Raw genomic sequence first — 16,046 nt, 5'->3', positions numbered from 1 at the left:
CAAAAGCAGACAAGGACACCATAGAAAAAGAAAATTACAAGTCCGTATATCTGATGAACATAGATATAAAAATCCATAAAAAATTAGCAAGCCAAATTCAATAATACATTAAAAAGATCATATACCATTGTCAAGGGGATTTATTCCAAAGATGCAAGGATGGTTCAACATCCACAAATTAATGTGATACAGCACGTTAACAAAATGGAGGATAAAAATTATATCATAATCTTAATAGATGCAGAAAAAACATTTGATGGAATTCAACATCCATTTATGATAAAAAAAAACTGTCAACAAAGTAAGTATAGAGTGTCCCTCATCATAATAAAGTCCATAAATGACATACCCACAGCTAAGATTGTATTCAGTGGTGGAAAGTTGAAAATTTTTCCTCAAGGTGATGAGTAAGACAAAGATGCCCACTCTTACCACTTTTTTTCAGTATAGTGTTAAAAGTCCTATGCAGCACCTGGGTGCCTCAGTCAGTTAAGTGTCTGTGTTTGGCTTAGGTCTATGATTGTAGTGTCCTGGGATTGAGCCCTGAATTGGGCTCCCTGCTTAGTGGTTAGCCTGCTTCTTCCTCTCCCTTGATTGCTATCCAGTCTTGTGAACTCATGTGTATATGCTCTCTCTCTCTTTCTCCCTCCCTTCTTCTCAATTTCTCTCAAATAAGTGAATAAATAAAATCTTAAAAAAATACAGTCCTAGCCAGAGCAATTAGGCAAAGAAGAAATAAAAGACATCCAAAATGAAAAGGAAGAAGTAAAGAAGTAAAACTCACCATTTGCAGATGACATGATTTTTATATATAGAAAACCCTAAAGACTCCACCAAAAACCTGTGAGAACTAATAAACTAATTCAGTGAAATTACAGGATACAAAGTCAATATATTAAAAATCTGTTGTGCTTTTATACACTAAGAATAAACAATTAGAAGGAATAGGACAATCCCATAGTAAGAGGACAGTCCCATTTATAATTGCTTTGAAAAGAATTAAATATCTAGGAATAAATTTAAACAATGAAGTGAAAGACACTGAAAACTAAGACATTGGTGAAAGAAATCAAAGAGGACACAAACAAATTGAAAAATATTCATGGCCATGGATTGGAAGAATTTATATTATTAAAATGTCCATATTACCCAAAGCAACCTATAGATTCAGTGCAACTCTATCAAAATTCCAGTGGGGTTTTTCACAGAAATAGAACAATCCTAATACTTGTATGGCACCACAAAAAGTCTCTAATAGCCAACACAGTCTCGAGAACAGAGAAAGCATCAAGCTCCCTAATTTCAAAGCATATTAGAAGGCTATAGTAATTAGAACAGTATGTTATTGGCATTAAAAACAAACACAGAGGGACGCCTGAATGGCTCAGCAGTTGAGTGTCTGCCTTTGGCTCAGGAGATGATCCCAGAGTCCCAGGATTGAGTCCCACATCGGGCTCCCTGCATGGAGCCTGCTTCTCCCTCTGCCTGTGTCTCTGCCTCTCTCTCGAATAAGTAAATAAAATCTTTAAAAAGAAAAAGAATTTCTTAAAAAACAAAACAAAACAAAAAAACACAGATCAATGGAGCAGCGTAGAAAGCCCACTTGTAATAAACTTGTAAACATATGGTCAATTAATTTATGACAAAGGTGGCAAGAATATACAATAGGGAAAGAACAGTCTCTTCAGTAAATAGTGCTGGGAAAACTGAATTAGCCACATGCAAAAGAATGAAACTGGACCACTATCTTACACCATACACAAAAGTAAACTCCACTCAAGTGGAGTAAACCACTTGAACATAAGACCAGAAGGCATAAAACTCCTAAAAGAAAACATAGGCACTAAACTTGAAATTACTTGTAGTGATATTTTCTTTGGATCTGACTCCAAGGGCAATCAATGGCAACAAAAACAAAGTAAACCAAGGAGACTACATTAAACTAAAACATTTTGAACAGTGAAGAAAATCATCACCAAAATAAAAGCAACCTACTGAATGGGAGAAGATGTTTGCAAATCATGTATCTGAATAGAGGTTAATAATCCAAAATATATAGAGAACACCTACAGCTAAATAACAACAATAACAATCTGATTAAAATATGAGTAGGGGACTTGAATAAATATTTTTCCAAAGAAGACATACAGATGGCCAATGGGACATGAAAACATGCTCAACATCACTAATAATCAGAAATGCAAATCAAAACCACTATGAGTTATCATCTCACTACTGTCAGAAGGGCAATTATCAAAAGGACAAGAAGTAGCAAGTGTTGGTGAGGATTTGGGGAAAAGGGAACCCTCTTGCACTGTTAGTGGGAATGTAAATTAGTACACTGTTATGGAAAACATGGAGCTTCCATAATAAAAATAGAACCACCATATGATCCAAGAAGTCCACTTCTGGGTGTTTATCCAGAGAAAATAATAATACCAATCAAAGGATATATGCACCTTTATGTTCATTGCAGCATTATTTACAATATTTAAGACATGGAAACAGCCAAAGTGTCCACTGATGGATGAATGGATAAAGAAGATGTGGGAGAAATATATATATATGAATATTAGCCCGCCAAAAGAATGAAATCTTGCTATTTGTAAACACATGGATAGACCTTGTAGATATTAGGCCGAGTGAAATAAATCAGACAGAGACAAATACATGATATCATTTATATATGGGACTCTAAAAACAAATGAGCAAACAACAAAACATAAATGTAGAGAATAGATTGGTGGTTGCCAGAGGGGAGGGCAATTGGAGGATAGGCAAAATGGGAGAAGGTGGGCAGGAGATATGAACTTCCAGTCACAAAATAAATTTAAGTTGGGGTTGTAATGTAACAGCATCATGACCATAGTCGATATTATGTTACGTATTATGTAACTTTATATGGTGACAGGAGGAAACTAGACTTACTGGGGTAATCATTTCACAGTCTATATAAATATCAATTCATCATTTTGCATACCTGAAACTAATGTAATGTTATATGCCAATTATACTTTAATAAAAAATAAAATAAAAACCATGGAACACAAAGAGAACAAAGTCATGGAGGTTAAATAACATGATACTAAATAATGAATGGGTGAACCAAGAAGTCAAACAAGAAATCAAAAATCACATGTAAACAAATGAAAATTAAAAAAAACCAAGTTGCCAAAATCTTTGAGGTGCAGCAAAAGTGATTCTAAGAGGGAAGTTTATAGTAATACAAGGCTACATCGAGAAATAAGAAAAATCTCAGATAAACAACCTAACCTTACACCTGAAGGAGCTCTAAAAAGAACAAACAAAACGTAAATGGAACAAAAGGAAGGAAATAATGAAGATTAGAGTAGAAATAAATGATATAGAAACTAAAAATATGCAATAGAACATACCAATGAAACCAGGAGCTGGTTCTTTGAAAAGATCAACAAAATTAATAAACCTCTACTCAGACTTATCAGAGAGAGAGGGAGAGAACCTAGATAAACAAAATTACTAATGAAAGAGAAGAAATAACCAATAGCACAGGGGGCTCCTGGGTGGCTCAATCTCTTAAATGTTCTATTCTTGATTTCGGCTCAGGTCATAATCTGAGGTTCTGGGATTGAGCCCTGCATCAGACTCCACACTTAGTAGGGAGTCTGTTTAGGATTCTTTCTCTCCTTCTCCCCTGCCCTGCTCATACTCTCTCTAAAATAAATAAAATCTTTAAAAGAACAACCAACACCACAGAAATAGAAACAATTTTAACGAGATTATGAAAACCTACACGCCAACCAATTAGACAATTTAGAAGACGTGGATAAATTCTTAGAAACATATAGCCTACCAAAACTAAAGCAGGAGGGAATAGAAAATTTGAACAGACTGATTACCAGAAATGAAACTGAATCAGTAATCAAAAAACTCCTAAAAATCAGAGTCCAGGACCAAATGGCTTCATAGGTGGATTCTACCAAACATTTAAAGAAGAATTAATACCTATTTTTCTCAAACTCTTCCAAAAAAATAGAAGAGGAAGGAAAACTTCCAAATTCATTCTCTTAGGCCAATATCACTTTGATACCAAATCAGATAAAGACCCCACAAAAAAAGAACCACAGGCCAATATCTCTCATGTGTATAGATGCGGAAATTCTCAGTGAAATATTTGCATACCAAATTCAACAATACATTAAAAAAATCATACATCACGATCAAGTGGAATTTATTCCTGGGATGCAAGGGTGATTTAATATTCACAAAATAATCAGTGTGATACATCACATCAATAAAAGAAAGGATATCACTATAAAAAATAAATAAATAAAAGAAAGGATAAAAGCCAAATAATCATTTCATTAAATGCAGAAAAAGCATTTGACAAAGTACAACATCCAGTCATGATAAAAACCCTCTGCAAATTAGGCCTAGAGGGAACATAGTCTAACATAACAAAGACCTTATATCAAAAACCCGCAGTCCACATCATACTTAGTGGTGAAAAACAGACCTTTGCCCTTAAGGTCATGAATAAGACAATACTGCTTTTACTCAACATAGTACTAGAAGTTTGAGACACAGCAATTAGACAACATAAAGAAATAAAAGACATGCAAATTGTAAGGAACAAGGCAAACTCTCAGAATTTGCAGATAACATGATACTATGTATAGAAAACCTTAAAGACTCCACCAAAAAACTACTAGAACTGATAAATGAATCAAATAAAGTTGCAGGATACAAAATCAATGTGCAGAAACCTATTGCCTTCCTATACACGAATAATAAAGCACTTGCAAGTAAAATTAAGAAAACAACCCCATTTGCACCTGGGTGGCTCGGTGGTTGAGTGTCTGCCTTTGGTTCAGGTATTGGTCCCAGAGTCCTGGGATTGGTTCCCATATCGGGCTCCCCATGGGGAACCTGCTTCTCCTCTGCTTGTGTCTCTGCCTCTCTGTCTCTCATGAATAAATAAATAAAATCTAAAAAAAAATCCCATTTACAATTGCACCAAAACCAATAAAATATCAAGGAATAAAATTAAAAGAGGTGAAAGACTTGTACTCTGAGAAAACTACAAAACACTGATGAAGGAAATTCAAGATGATGGAAAGAAACACATTCCATGCTCGTGGGTTGGAAGAATGAATATTATTAAAATGTCTATTCTACCTAAAGTAATCAACAGATTTCATGCAATTCCTATCAAAACCAACAGCATTTTTCACAGAACTGGAACAAACAATCCTAAAATTTGTATGGACCTACAAAAGACCTCTGATAGCTAAAGCAATCTTGAAAAAGGAAAACAAAACTGGAGTTATCCCGCAGATTTCAAGTTATATTATAAAGCAATGGCAATTAAAACTGTGGTACTGGCATAAAACTAGATGCTTAGGTCAATGGACTAGAACAGAAAACCCAAAAATAAACCCACCAATTATATGGTCAATTAATCTTTGAGGAAGGAGGAATGAATATCAAATGGGCAAAAGACAGTTTCTTCAACAAGTGGAGTTTTAAATGCAAAAGAATGAAATTGGACCACTTTCTTTTTCTTTCACCATATACCAAAGTAAACTCAAAATGGATTAAAGACCAAAACGTGAGACCTGAAACCATATAAATCTTTGAAGGAGCACAGGCAGTACTTTATCTGACATTACCTGTAGCAACATTTTTCTAGATACAGCTCCTGAGGCAAGGGATATCAAAGCAAAAATAAACTATTTGGAACTACATCAGAATAAAAAGCTTCTGCATAGCAAAGGAAACAATCAACAAAACTAAAAGGCAACTTACTGAATGGGAGAAGATATTTTTAAATGACCTTTCCGATAAAGGGTTAGTATCCAACATAGATAAAAATTGAAATAACTGAACACTCCAAAACAAATAATCTAATTAAAAATGGGTAGAAGACATGAACAGACATTTCTCCAAAGAAGACATCCAGATGGCCAACAGACACATGGAAATCATCAGGGAAATGCAAGTAAAACTACAATGAATGCAATGAAAACTACCTGTTGAAATGGCTGAAATCAACAACACAAAAAACAATAAATGTTGGTGAGGATGTGCAGGAAAAGGAACCCTCTTGCGCTGTTGGTGGAAATGTAAACTGGTGCAGCCACTGTGGAAAACAGTATGAAGGTTCCTCAAAAAGTTAAAAATAGAACCACTCTGTGATCCAGTAATGGCACCACTGGGTATTAACCCCCAGAATACAAAAACATTAATTCAAAGGGATATGTGCACTCTGATATTTATAGCAGCATTATTTAATAATAGCCAAACTATGGAAGTAGCCAAGTGTCCATCAACAGATGAATGGCTAAAGAAGATATAGTAAATTTATGCAATGGAATATTATGCAGTTATAAAAAAAATAATGAGATCTTACCACTTGTAACAACATGGATGGAGCTAGAGAGTATAATGCTAAATGCAGTGACAAGTGCCTCCCCTCCGCCCCCTGCCAAAAAAACACAGAACAGCTCTCCTAAACCAAGTAGAAACCTAGGGTAAGAAAGGAAAGGATTGACTTAACATACAGAAGAAGCCACAGGATATTTATCTGTAGACAGGAGCAGACTCATCACTGGTAATTATTATCCCATCTTATGCCCTTTTAGGATACTGATTAAAGCATAAACCATGTTAAATTCTTAAAATTTTAGTTATATGTGGGCAAGCTCTGTGGGCCTTTGTTATATGGGCTGGATTAAATTAAACAGGATCAACAAGTTCTATGGGCTGAGAAAGTCTACATTCATTTACTAAGTTGTGATTTCACAAGTCTCATGACGTCAACCCATCTGTCTTTTCATCTTTTCCATTTTTTGCATTCTCTTTAACTATCTTTTATTGAAAATAAGGAGAATAATCATATTTCTTTTGTGAGCAGTCCAAACTACTGGGCTTTTGGGTTAAATTTGGTCATTGTTGACAATAGCTCAAATTTTTAAAAATGTTCATTAAAACAGCATATGACCCAGAGATCATGACCAGAATCAAAGGCAGATGCTTAACTGAGTGATCCACGCAGGCACCCCTATCCAATGTACTTTTGATAGATATTTAGGTTGTTTGCAGTTTTTTGCCATTAACTTACTGTGCTGTGCATAACTTCCTTTTGCTTGTCTTAGTGAATTCAGAGAAAGTAATCAACAGATTTCATGCAATTCCTCACCCCAAGAGTCTTAAAATCTATGACAATTCTCCTTCCCTCTCTTTGTCTTGTCATTTACTTGTTGAAGAAATGGGATCGTTTTTCCTACAGAAAAATTCTGGAGTTTTTCACAGACTAGTTGTAGTAGTTGATTGTTTTGTTAATGTATAACCTTCTGTTGAAATTTATCTGTCACCTCAAAAAACTGATAAATGATTTAAATAATTTCAAGTGATTTTTCCCTTTAAAAAATCTTAGTAGCATCTGACTTTATAATTGATAGCATAAGTTACTTTTATAACAATAAAAAAATCAACATTTTAGAGACATTCCTTTTAAGTCAGTAATATGGGCAGTCCTGGTGGCTCAGCGGTTTAGTGCCATCTTCAGCCCGGGCTGTGATCCTGAAGACCGGGGATCAAGTCCCACGTCGGGCTCCCTGCATGGAGCCTGCTTCTCTCTCTGCCTGTGTCTCTGCCTCTCTCTCTCTCTCTCTCTCATGAATAAATAAATAAAATATTTTTAAAAAATTAGTAATATATTAGCAGTGTATTAATATTTTTATTGCTTTTTATTTTATAACTGTTTATTGTGTTTTAAGTGAAAGTAAATAATAATAATCTCCTTTGTATATTTCCTTTAATAGGTTTGATATTAATGTGCTGTCAAAATTTTCCTCTTGCCTAGCAAATCAACTTTTATATTACAGTCCATTAATGGGAAAAATAGCTGATATTGTACATAGGAACCTGGAAACCATAGACGATTTAAGGTAAATGTATTTAGGTAAATATATGATAGAGAGATTCTGGGCTTTGGATGCACACACACTTAGATTTGCCACTTCCTATGTAGCTTTAATCTCTTGAAACTTCAGTGTCCTTATCTATAAAATAGTACTATGGAATCTACTTCGCAATGTTGCTGTGGGAATTAGAAAGTATATAAAGTAGAACATGACGTTGTTGAGATCTGTGGAATATTTGAGATTTTACTTTACTTGCAAGGTAGTAAGTTTCCTGCCCCCAATGACCTTATTTAACTTTAATTACCTTCTTAAATACCCCATCTCCAAATACAGTCATATTGAAACTAGGACTTTAATATATGGAGTTTAGCGGGGACACATTTCAGTCTGTACCAGACATCAGTGTTCATAGCAGCATTAGTCATAAGAGTAAAAAGGTAGAAATAACCTAAGTGTCCATTGAAAGATGAATGGACAATCAAAATGTGGTATATGCCTACAATGGGATATTATTCAGCATTAAAATAGAAGGCAATTCTGACACATGCTACAACATAGATGACATTATGCCAAGTGAAATAAACTAAACACAAAAGGACAAATACTGTATGATTCCACTTAAATGACTTCCCAGAGTAGTCAAATTCATGAAAACAGAAAGTAGAATGGTTATTGCTAGGGGCTGATGGGGTGAAGAATTGAGGGTTAAATGTTTAAATGGGTAAGAAGTTTTAGTTTGAGAGGATGGGAAAGATTTGCAGGTGGATAGTGATGACCTTTGCACAATAATGTGAATATACTTAATGCCACTGAACTGTACACTTAAAAATGTTTAAAATAGTAAATTCTATGTTATATATATTTTTACATACATAATGGCAAAGTACCTTGGAAAAGCAGAGATAATAAAAATCAGTGTAAATTTTTTTAACTTTAAAAAATTATAGACCCTTTGAGAATCTAATAAAATCTTCGGACATTCCCCTACTCTAAACTGCAATTAAAAATATACATACAACTAAAAAAAAAAAACATTTCAGGGTGGTTTATGGTTAAATGAAATAGCAATGTTAAGTTACTAATTAATCCTGCTTAATATTAACATGAAATATTTGAGCAGAGAAATCAAAATATTGTACGACTGGGTTTTTAAAATATATTTATTTTATTGGAGAGATTGAAGAAATTTGGAAACAAAAATAAATGTAGTCTCTATCCTAATGGATGTTTTAGTTTTATATTTACATTTTTACATCTTTTCTGTAGATGTTTTATAATTATCATCCATGAACATTTGTTATATGTCTTTTACATTTTGCATTCCTTATTCATTATGGGTGCATTCTTGTATTTGTAGTTTTCTGATTTTTGTATTATGTAAGACCTGTTTTTTGAAAGCAGGGACCTCACCCTTGTAATTTTGATGTCTCCCTCAATGCTTGGAAGAGTGATTTATGTTCCTTAAACGTTTTTTTTTAGTGAAGAAATATTAATGCTACCTTATGTTCAGTACTGTCATATATTACTAGCATGAGACATTAAAAAGTATGAAGTCATTTATTAATGAGAAATAGTTTGCCAAGATGTTTATTGGTAAGTTACAGATATACAGAGAAAGGAGTAACAAAGTGCAGTCTACTGCCAAAAATATGAAGTGAGACTTTTAATATTGCATTCATGGGCTATTGGTCCAAAGTGATTTCTGAATGAATGTCACTCTAATTTTTTTGTTCAAGGCAGTTATCTATAGAATGATATATTATACATACTTAATAAAAGATATTATTATAATTTTTTTTTAGTCTAAAGGTATTTGATTACTAGGAGATCTGCATTCAAGTCCAGTAAGAATATTTAGGGAAAATTTTTGTGGCATAAGGCCCATAATATTTTAACTAGTTCTTTTACATATTTAATCATTTAGTCTTAGAATTGTTCTTTATTCTTAAATAATGTGAAAATCTTTGCATCTTTTTCCTTTGTAGATCCTTGTCTGTATTGATGGTCAGCATATCTTCTTTAACATCACAACGATTTCAACAACAGTTAGTGAACAAAACAGAACATCTTTTTGATACCATAGATTCTTCCCAGGTTAACGTTGCAAGAAGAATAGTACAGTTTCTTCGAAATATTAAATATAGTTATTACCCACTATTAGAAAGGTGCAATAAAGTGTTTTTAAGCAATATGAACCACCTTGATTTGGACTGCATCAGTAAAATACTTAGTCTGTACCACTCTCTGCAGTTTCATAGTTTTGAATTTGTTAAAATGGCTAAAAAGAGGCTAACTGAAATGATTCCTCTGTTTGATCACCCTGATGGCTTTGTAAAACTTTTTGTAGCATTGGGACCCATGGCAGGACCTGAAGAAAAGAAACAGTAAGTTAGCTAAAAATGCTTTATTTTTCTTACTCTTTTCTTATTTTCTGGAAGGCACAAATATCACCCCATGTAGCCCTGGAGGAGAGAATAATCTCTTATGTCTGCTCCTTGATTATTTCTCTGATTGTTATCATTTACATCTCAAATGCTTGGTCTGCTGTTAAATTCTCAGAAAAAGCCAATAACTCCATGGTGGTGGCCAACACAAGAAAGGATGAGGCAGATGGATATTCTCTGGAGAATACCCAAGTGTGTGTTTTTATTCTCTCTTCCTGCTGGGCCATATGATTGACTCTACACATAGATATAAGACTTTCCCACCCCCAGTTAGAGGGTATAGAATATTTAGAATTATAATAGTCCTAACAATGGACCATTCTATCCTGTGTTGTCCGCAAGTTTGTTATCAAAGGCATTTCTTAAGTATCTTAGTAAATGTGTTCTTGTCAGGTTGGAGTGAATTTCATCTTTTAAAAATTTCCAGTTTTTCCAGATATTGATATAGATAGAACTGTTTGGGATATAAATATGGCCAAACATTAATTTTTTTTTCATTTGTTTTTACTTAAATTCGATTTGCCAACATACAATATAACACCCAGTGCTCATCTCATCAAGTGCCCTCCTCAGTGCCCGTCACCCAGTTACCCCAACCCCCTGCCCACCTCCCCTTCTGCAACCCTTTGTTCATTTCCCAGAGTTAGGAGTCTCTTGTGGTTTGTTTCCCTCTCTAATTTTTCCCACTCAGTTCCCCTCCTTTCCCTTAAAATCTCTTTCACTATTTCTTATATTCCCCATATGAGTGAAACCATATGATGATTGTCCTACTCTCATTGACTTACTTCACTCAGCATAATACCCTCCAGTTCCACCCACATCGAAGCAAATGGTGGGTATTCGACTTTTCTGATAGCTGAGTAATATTCCATTATGTACATAGACCACATCTTCTTTATCCATTCATCTATCGAAGGACATCGTGGCTCCTTCCACAGTTTGGCTGCTGTGGACATTGCTGCTATGAACATTGGGGTGCAGGTGTTCCATCGTTTCACTGCATCTGTATCTTTGGGGTAAATACCCAGTAGTGCAATTCCTGGGTCTAGGGTAGTTCTATTTTTAACTTCTTGAGGAACCTCCACACTGTTTTCCAGAGTGGCTGAACCAGCTTGCATTTCCACCAACAGTGTAAGAGGGTTCCCCCTTCTCCACATCCTCTCCAACATTTATTGTTTCCTGTCTTGTTAATTTTCGCCATTCTCACTGGTGTGACGTGGTATCTCACTGTGGTTTTGATTTGTATTTCCCTGATGGCAAGTGGTGCAGAGCATTTTGTCATGTGCCTGTTGGCCATGTGTAGTCTTCCTTGGTGAAATATCTGTTCGTGTCTTCTGGGAAAAGATTAAATTAATACATGATTACTAGGTATGAGCAAAGAGATAATTATGATAGTGGATTCAGTTATGCAGGGGTTCCAGGAATTGGATAATAGAGGTATCTACATCATTACTCTGTTAGCAAAAGATTCGTGGAGAGTTTTATTTTTAAGGGTCCTTTGAATTATATGAAGACATTTAAGGATATGTTTTAAGAGACTATCAAGATGGGAACAAGAGGGCAGCTTGGGTGGCTCAGCGGTGTAGCGCCACCTTCAGCCCAGGGCGTGATCCTGGAGTCCCGGGATCGAGTCCCATGCCTGCATGGAGCCTGCTTCTCCCTCTGCCTGTGTCTCTGCCTCTCTCTTTCTCTCTCTCTCTCACTGTCTGTCATGAATAAATAAAACCTTAAAAAATAATAAGTTGGAGACAAGATAATTACTTAAAAAGCTTTTATTGGAGTTTTGTTTTTTTGTTTTTTTGTTTTTTGTTTTTTTTGGTCACCAAGTACTACTGAAATCTCATGTGCTAAAGCAGTACAAAAGTTGAATTTCACTGAGTCCTTGCCTTTATGGAATTTAAATTCCAATTGGGAGGATAGAAATGTATATATAATTAAAATGTTTAAATATCATGACGTTGGAATACATTATGCATAAGTACTCAAATTAGTGATAGAGACAGTAGGAAAAGGAGAGAAAAATGTGAACATAAATGGCTAGGAAAAGCTTTGAGCAGAAGCTGAGTTTGAAATGTTTGATAAGGTTGATGAAAAGGATGGTGTAGAAATATCCAGTATGAATAGAGAATTAATTTATCCTGTTACCTTCAGATTTCATGTTTTGGGCTAGCCTTCTAAATTATTCTAAGGGGGCACCTGGATGGCCATTTAAGCATCTGCCTTTGGCTGAGGTCATGATCCTGGGGTCCTGGGATCGAACTCCTGCTCTGCAGGGAGCCTGTTTCTCCCTCTCTGCTGTTTCCCCTGCTTGTGTGCTCTCTCTCTCTCAAATAAAATCTTTTTAAAAAATAAATCATTCTAGAAGATACAGTTATATAAGATACCTGTATTAGTGTACTACTTTGGATGGTTTCAAAATGGATCATCTTTGTAAATTTATAGTGTTTCAGCAAGTATTTAGTAGATAAGGTTTGTTAATATGTAGATATATTGGCTTCCTGATTAGATCTTAATCAATTTAGGATAATTGGAATATTGTTTGACTGTCAGTTTTTAGTTCTTTAACTCTGTAGTACTGAATAATTTCACTAAATCATTGTATTTTATAAATATTAGAACTTTATCTTATTTGAACATCAATTAAAAAACATTTGTCTATATTTTTTAAGAGACAATTTAAGATTAGATTGTAGTGAAGACTTAATTCCTTTGATGAAAACAATATATTTTCTTTGTTCAATCATATTTATATTTTCCCCTATTATATGGGGAGAAAATTTATACTGCATATTGAATTCAGTTTTTGTTTGTATTTCTTTTCTATTCATTACCTAATAACTGTTATTTAAAAATAAAAAACTGTTTATAAGCTAATCATTATGTTTTTCAACATAAGAATATTTTTCTTTACTTCTAGACTTAAATCAACTATATTATTGATGTCAGAGGAGCTAACCAGCCAGCAAGCCCTGGCAGTGATGAGTGCAATGGAAGAGATGGAAAGCAGAAATTCACATCTGATTAAAAAGTAGTCTTCCTGAAATTCATGGTGTTACATTTAGTTGTCATTCATAAGTAACTTCATTGAGGATACATTATTTTTTTCTATAATCAGTTTTGAAGAAATAAGGAATTAACACTTAAGGCATTGTTTATTATCTAAATAGTTTTTTTTTAAATAGAGATTTTTAAATTGTTTATAGCATTTTTTGTTTCATTTGCTGCTTTTGTTATTTTCAAGTAGAGCATTATGATGCTAGGAAAATGGAGAGCATCTATATGAACTTGAACTGTTTCACACCACAGTTATTACCTTGAAATCATACTGCCATATATTGTCTTTTTTAATATGAAGTTTAGGAAGAAAAAAAATGCGTAGTTCAGATTATATATATTTAATGTTTTATTGTATGTTCCTATTTTTTTTTATTGTATGTTCCTTTTTAAAGTATTCCTTCCACCCTGTTTCTTCCAATGTACTCCCTCTTAGCATTTCTTATTGCTTTTAATCAGTTCCATTAAAGGGCCAGTGTATTAAGGAAGAAAATTAAATCAGTTTTGCTAATTGTTAATAACTCTTGGTAAAGATTTCTTTGTGGGGAAGATATGGAATTTGATGGCTGTTCTGTGAGTTTTTTTATTTAGAAAAGTGAAACTATGCTTTTCTCTCCTCTTACTATTAATAATTAAATATTATTTCATTCACACTTCATTGATAGATAGCTCTTATACCATTCTATCTTAATTGTTTACATTTCTATCACCATCTTGAAATGGCTCTTCAAAAACAGAAAATCCTATTTCATTCATTGCTGTTTCTCCAGCACAGAACATGTCTGGCATGAAAGAGCTCCTCAGTAAATATTTAATAAATGAATGAATGAATTGATTATAATACATGTTTTATCCTTTTTAGAATCGCTTCAATTCTGCATAAACATTTGGATGACTATAAACCATTCGAGTTATTGAAGATAACTCAAACATTGACTTTTCTACATTTTCAAAGTAAAGAGCTTTTTGTGAAACTCAGAGAATTACTGCTTAGGTAAGATTAAATCAAAGTGTTTATTTTATAATCTCAACTCAATGATTGTTTTGTTTGATTATGTAGAGAGTTGTTGGAACTTTTGGAGGCAGAATTAAGTGGCTTATTATTTAAAATATTAACACATTTATCTCTCCCCGTGCCCATTCTGTCAGCGTTCAGGCCTGGTACATTCTGAAATGAAGCTAGTAGGGTAATGAGTTCCCCAGGGCATGAATAACAGTAAAAGCCAAGGCATTTTCCTTTCCTGCAGAAACACAATAACTATGAAAAGATTGGAGCTGCCCAGCAAGACAAAACTTTGTTTGGGAGCACTCATACTTAGGGGCCTTCAGTCTGCTTACTTGCCTGTTTTTTTTGTTTTGTTTTGTTTTGTTTTTACTTACCTGTTTTAAGGCATGTAGATTGTTTCAAAGCAGGTTACATTTTTTAATTAGTAATTTTTAAAATAAGATATCTAAGGGTAATGTTATTGAAAAAGTATTTTATCTATGTAATTTAACGTTTTCTGTTTTTCTGTGGATATAACATTCATATTTTTTTTAGAGATTTTATTTATTTATTCATGAGAGACACAGAGAGAGAGAGACAGAGACACAGGCAGAGGGAGAAGCAGACTCCATGCAGGAAGCCCGATGTGGGACTCAATCCCGGGACTCCAGGATCAGGCCCTGGGCTGAAGGCAGGTGCTAAACTACTGAGCCACCCAGGGATCTCCTTAAGTAGATTTTATTTATTTATTTTTTTAAAGATTTTATTTATTTATTCATAGAGACACGGGGGGCATAGGCAGAAGCAGGCTCCATGCAGGGAGCCCGACGCAGGACTCGATCCAGAGTCCCCAGGATCACACCCAGGCCGCAGGCAGCGCCAAACCGCTGCGCCACCGGGGCTGCCCTCAAGTAGACTTTAGAAGGAACACGGTCTAATTAAACTATTCACATAACTATTCCTATGAGTAGCTCTTGAAACCATCCAGGGAACAGAGAATTCATATACTAGAATAATGTGGGCTTATTATTATTATTATTTTACCATTTTGAAATGTAATCTACACAAAATACACCTACCTCCTCATCCCCCAGGTTAACTACCAGGCCTAGTTCCAACTGCATGGATTAGTTTTGTCTGTTTTGTGTGTGACTTCTTTTGCTCAACGGTTACATTCATGAGATTTATCCATATTTTTGCTGTATTGTATTCTCTTTGTAAGGATATAACAAAAATACTTTTATTCACTCTATTGTTGATGGATATTTTACTTATTTCTAGTTTTTGGCTACTATGAGTAGTTGTGTTCTGAATATCCTCATACATGTCTTTTAATAAATATATGTATGCATTTCTGTAGATATTTACCAAGGAGTATAATTGTTGGTTCATAGGTTATACATATGTTCATAATCAGTAGATCTTGACCAGGAACATTACATTGATACAAGTGAACCAGCATTCCATAACAATTTCTGAGTATCATGCCTCTTGAAGCATCTTCTGCCTCCTGATTCTCTTTGTAAACTATTTTTGAATTGTTTTTCAAATCCTTACAAAATTGTCTATATACTTTTTACCCCATGAGTTATAGATCTGTGCATCTCCTGTAGTGACTACATAGGTATAGCATTTCTAAAAAGATCCTTATGTAAG

The 16,046-nt window shown here is 34.3% G+C and overlaps 1 protein-coding gene across 7 annotated transcripts in view; it reads left to right on the top strand.

Annotated features, from left to right (window-relative positions):
* The window catches only part of FASTKD1 (FAST kinase domains 1), a 52,828-nt gene that overhangs the window by 19,002 nt on the left and 17,780 nt on the right, over positions 1-16,046 (top strand). For 6 of the 7 annotated variants that reach the window (XR_005384671.1, XM_038584760.1, XM_038584758.1 and 3 more), the window contains 4 exons: positions 7,806-7,931; positions 9,893-10,291; positions 13,269-13,379; positions 14,268-14,399. Coding sequence is in view for 6 of the 7 variants with exons in the window: in XM_038584760.1 (XP_038440688.1) it covers positions 7,806-7,931; positions 9,893-10,291; positions 13,269-13,379; positions 14,268-14,399 (768 nt within the window). In the remaining variant the exon portion in view is untranslated. The remainder of the gene's footprint in view (positions 1-7,805; positions 7,932-9,892; positions 10,292-13,268; positions 13,380-14,267; positions 14,400-16,046) is intronic. The other variant, XM_038584761.1, reaches the window with a different exon arrangement.

Source organism: Canis lupus, chromosome 36, assembly GCF_011100685.1.
Source record: "Canis lupus familiaris isolate Mischka breed German Shepherd chromosome 36, alternate assembly UU_Cfam_GSD_1.0, whole genome shotgun sequence".
Lineage (NCBI taxonomy): Eukaryota > Metazoa > Chordata > Mammalia > Carnivora > Canidae > Canis > Canis lupus.
This window is presented reverse-complemented; position numbering and strand designations above follow the sequence as displayed.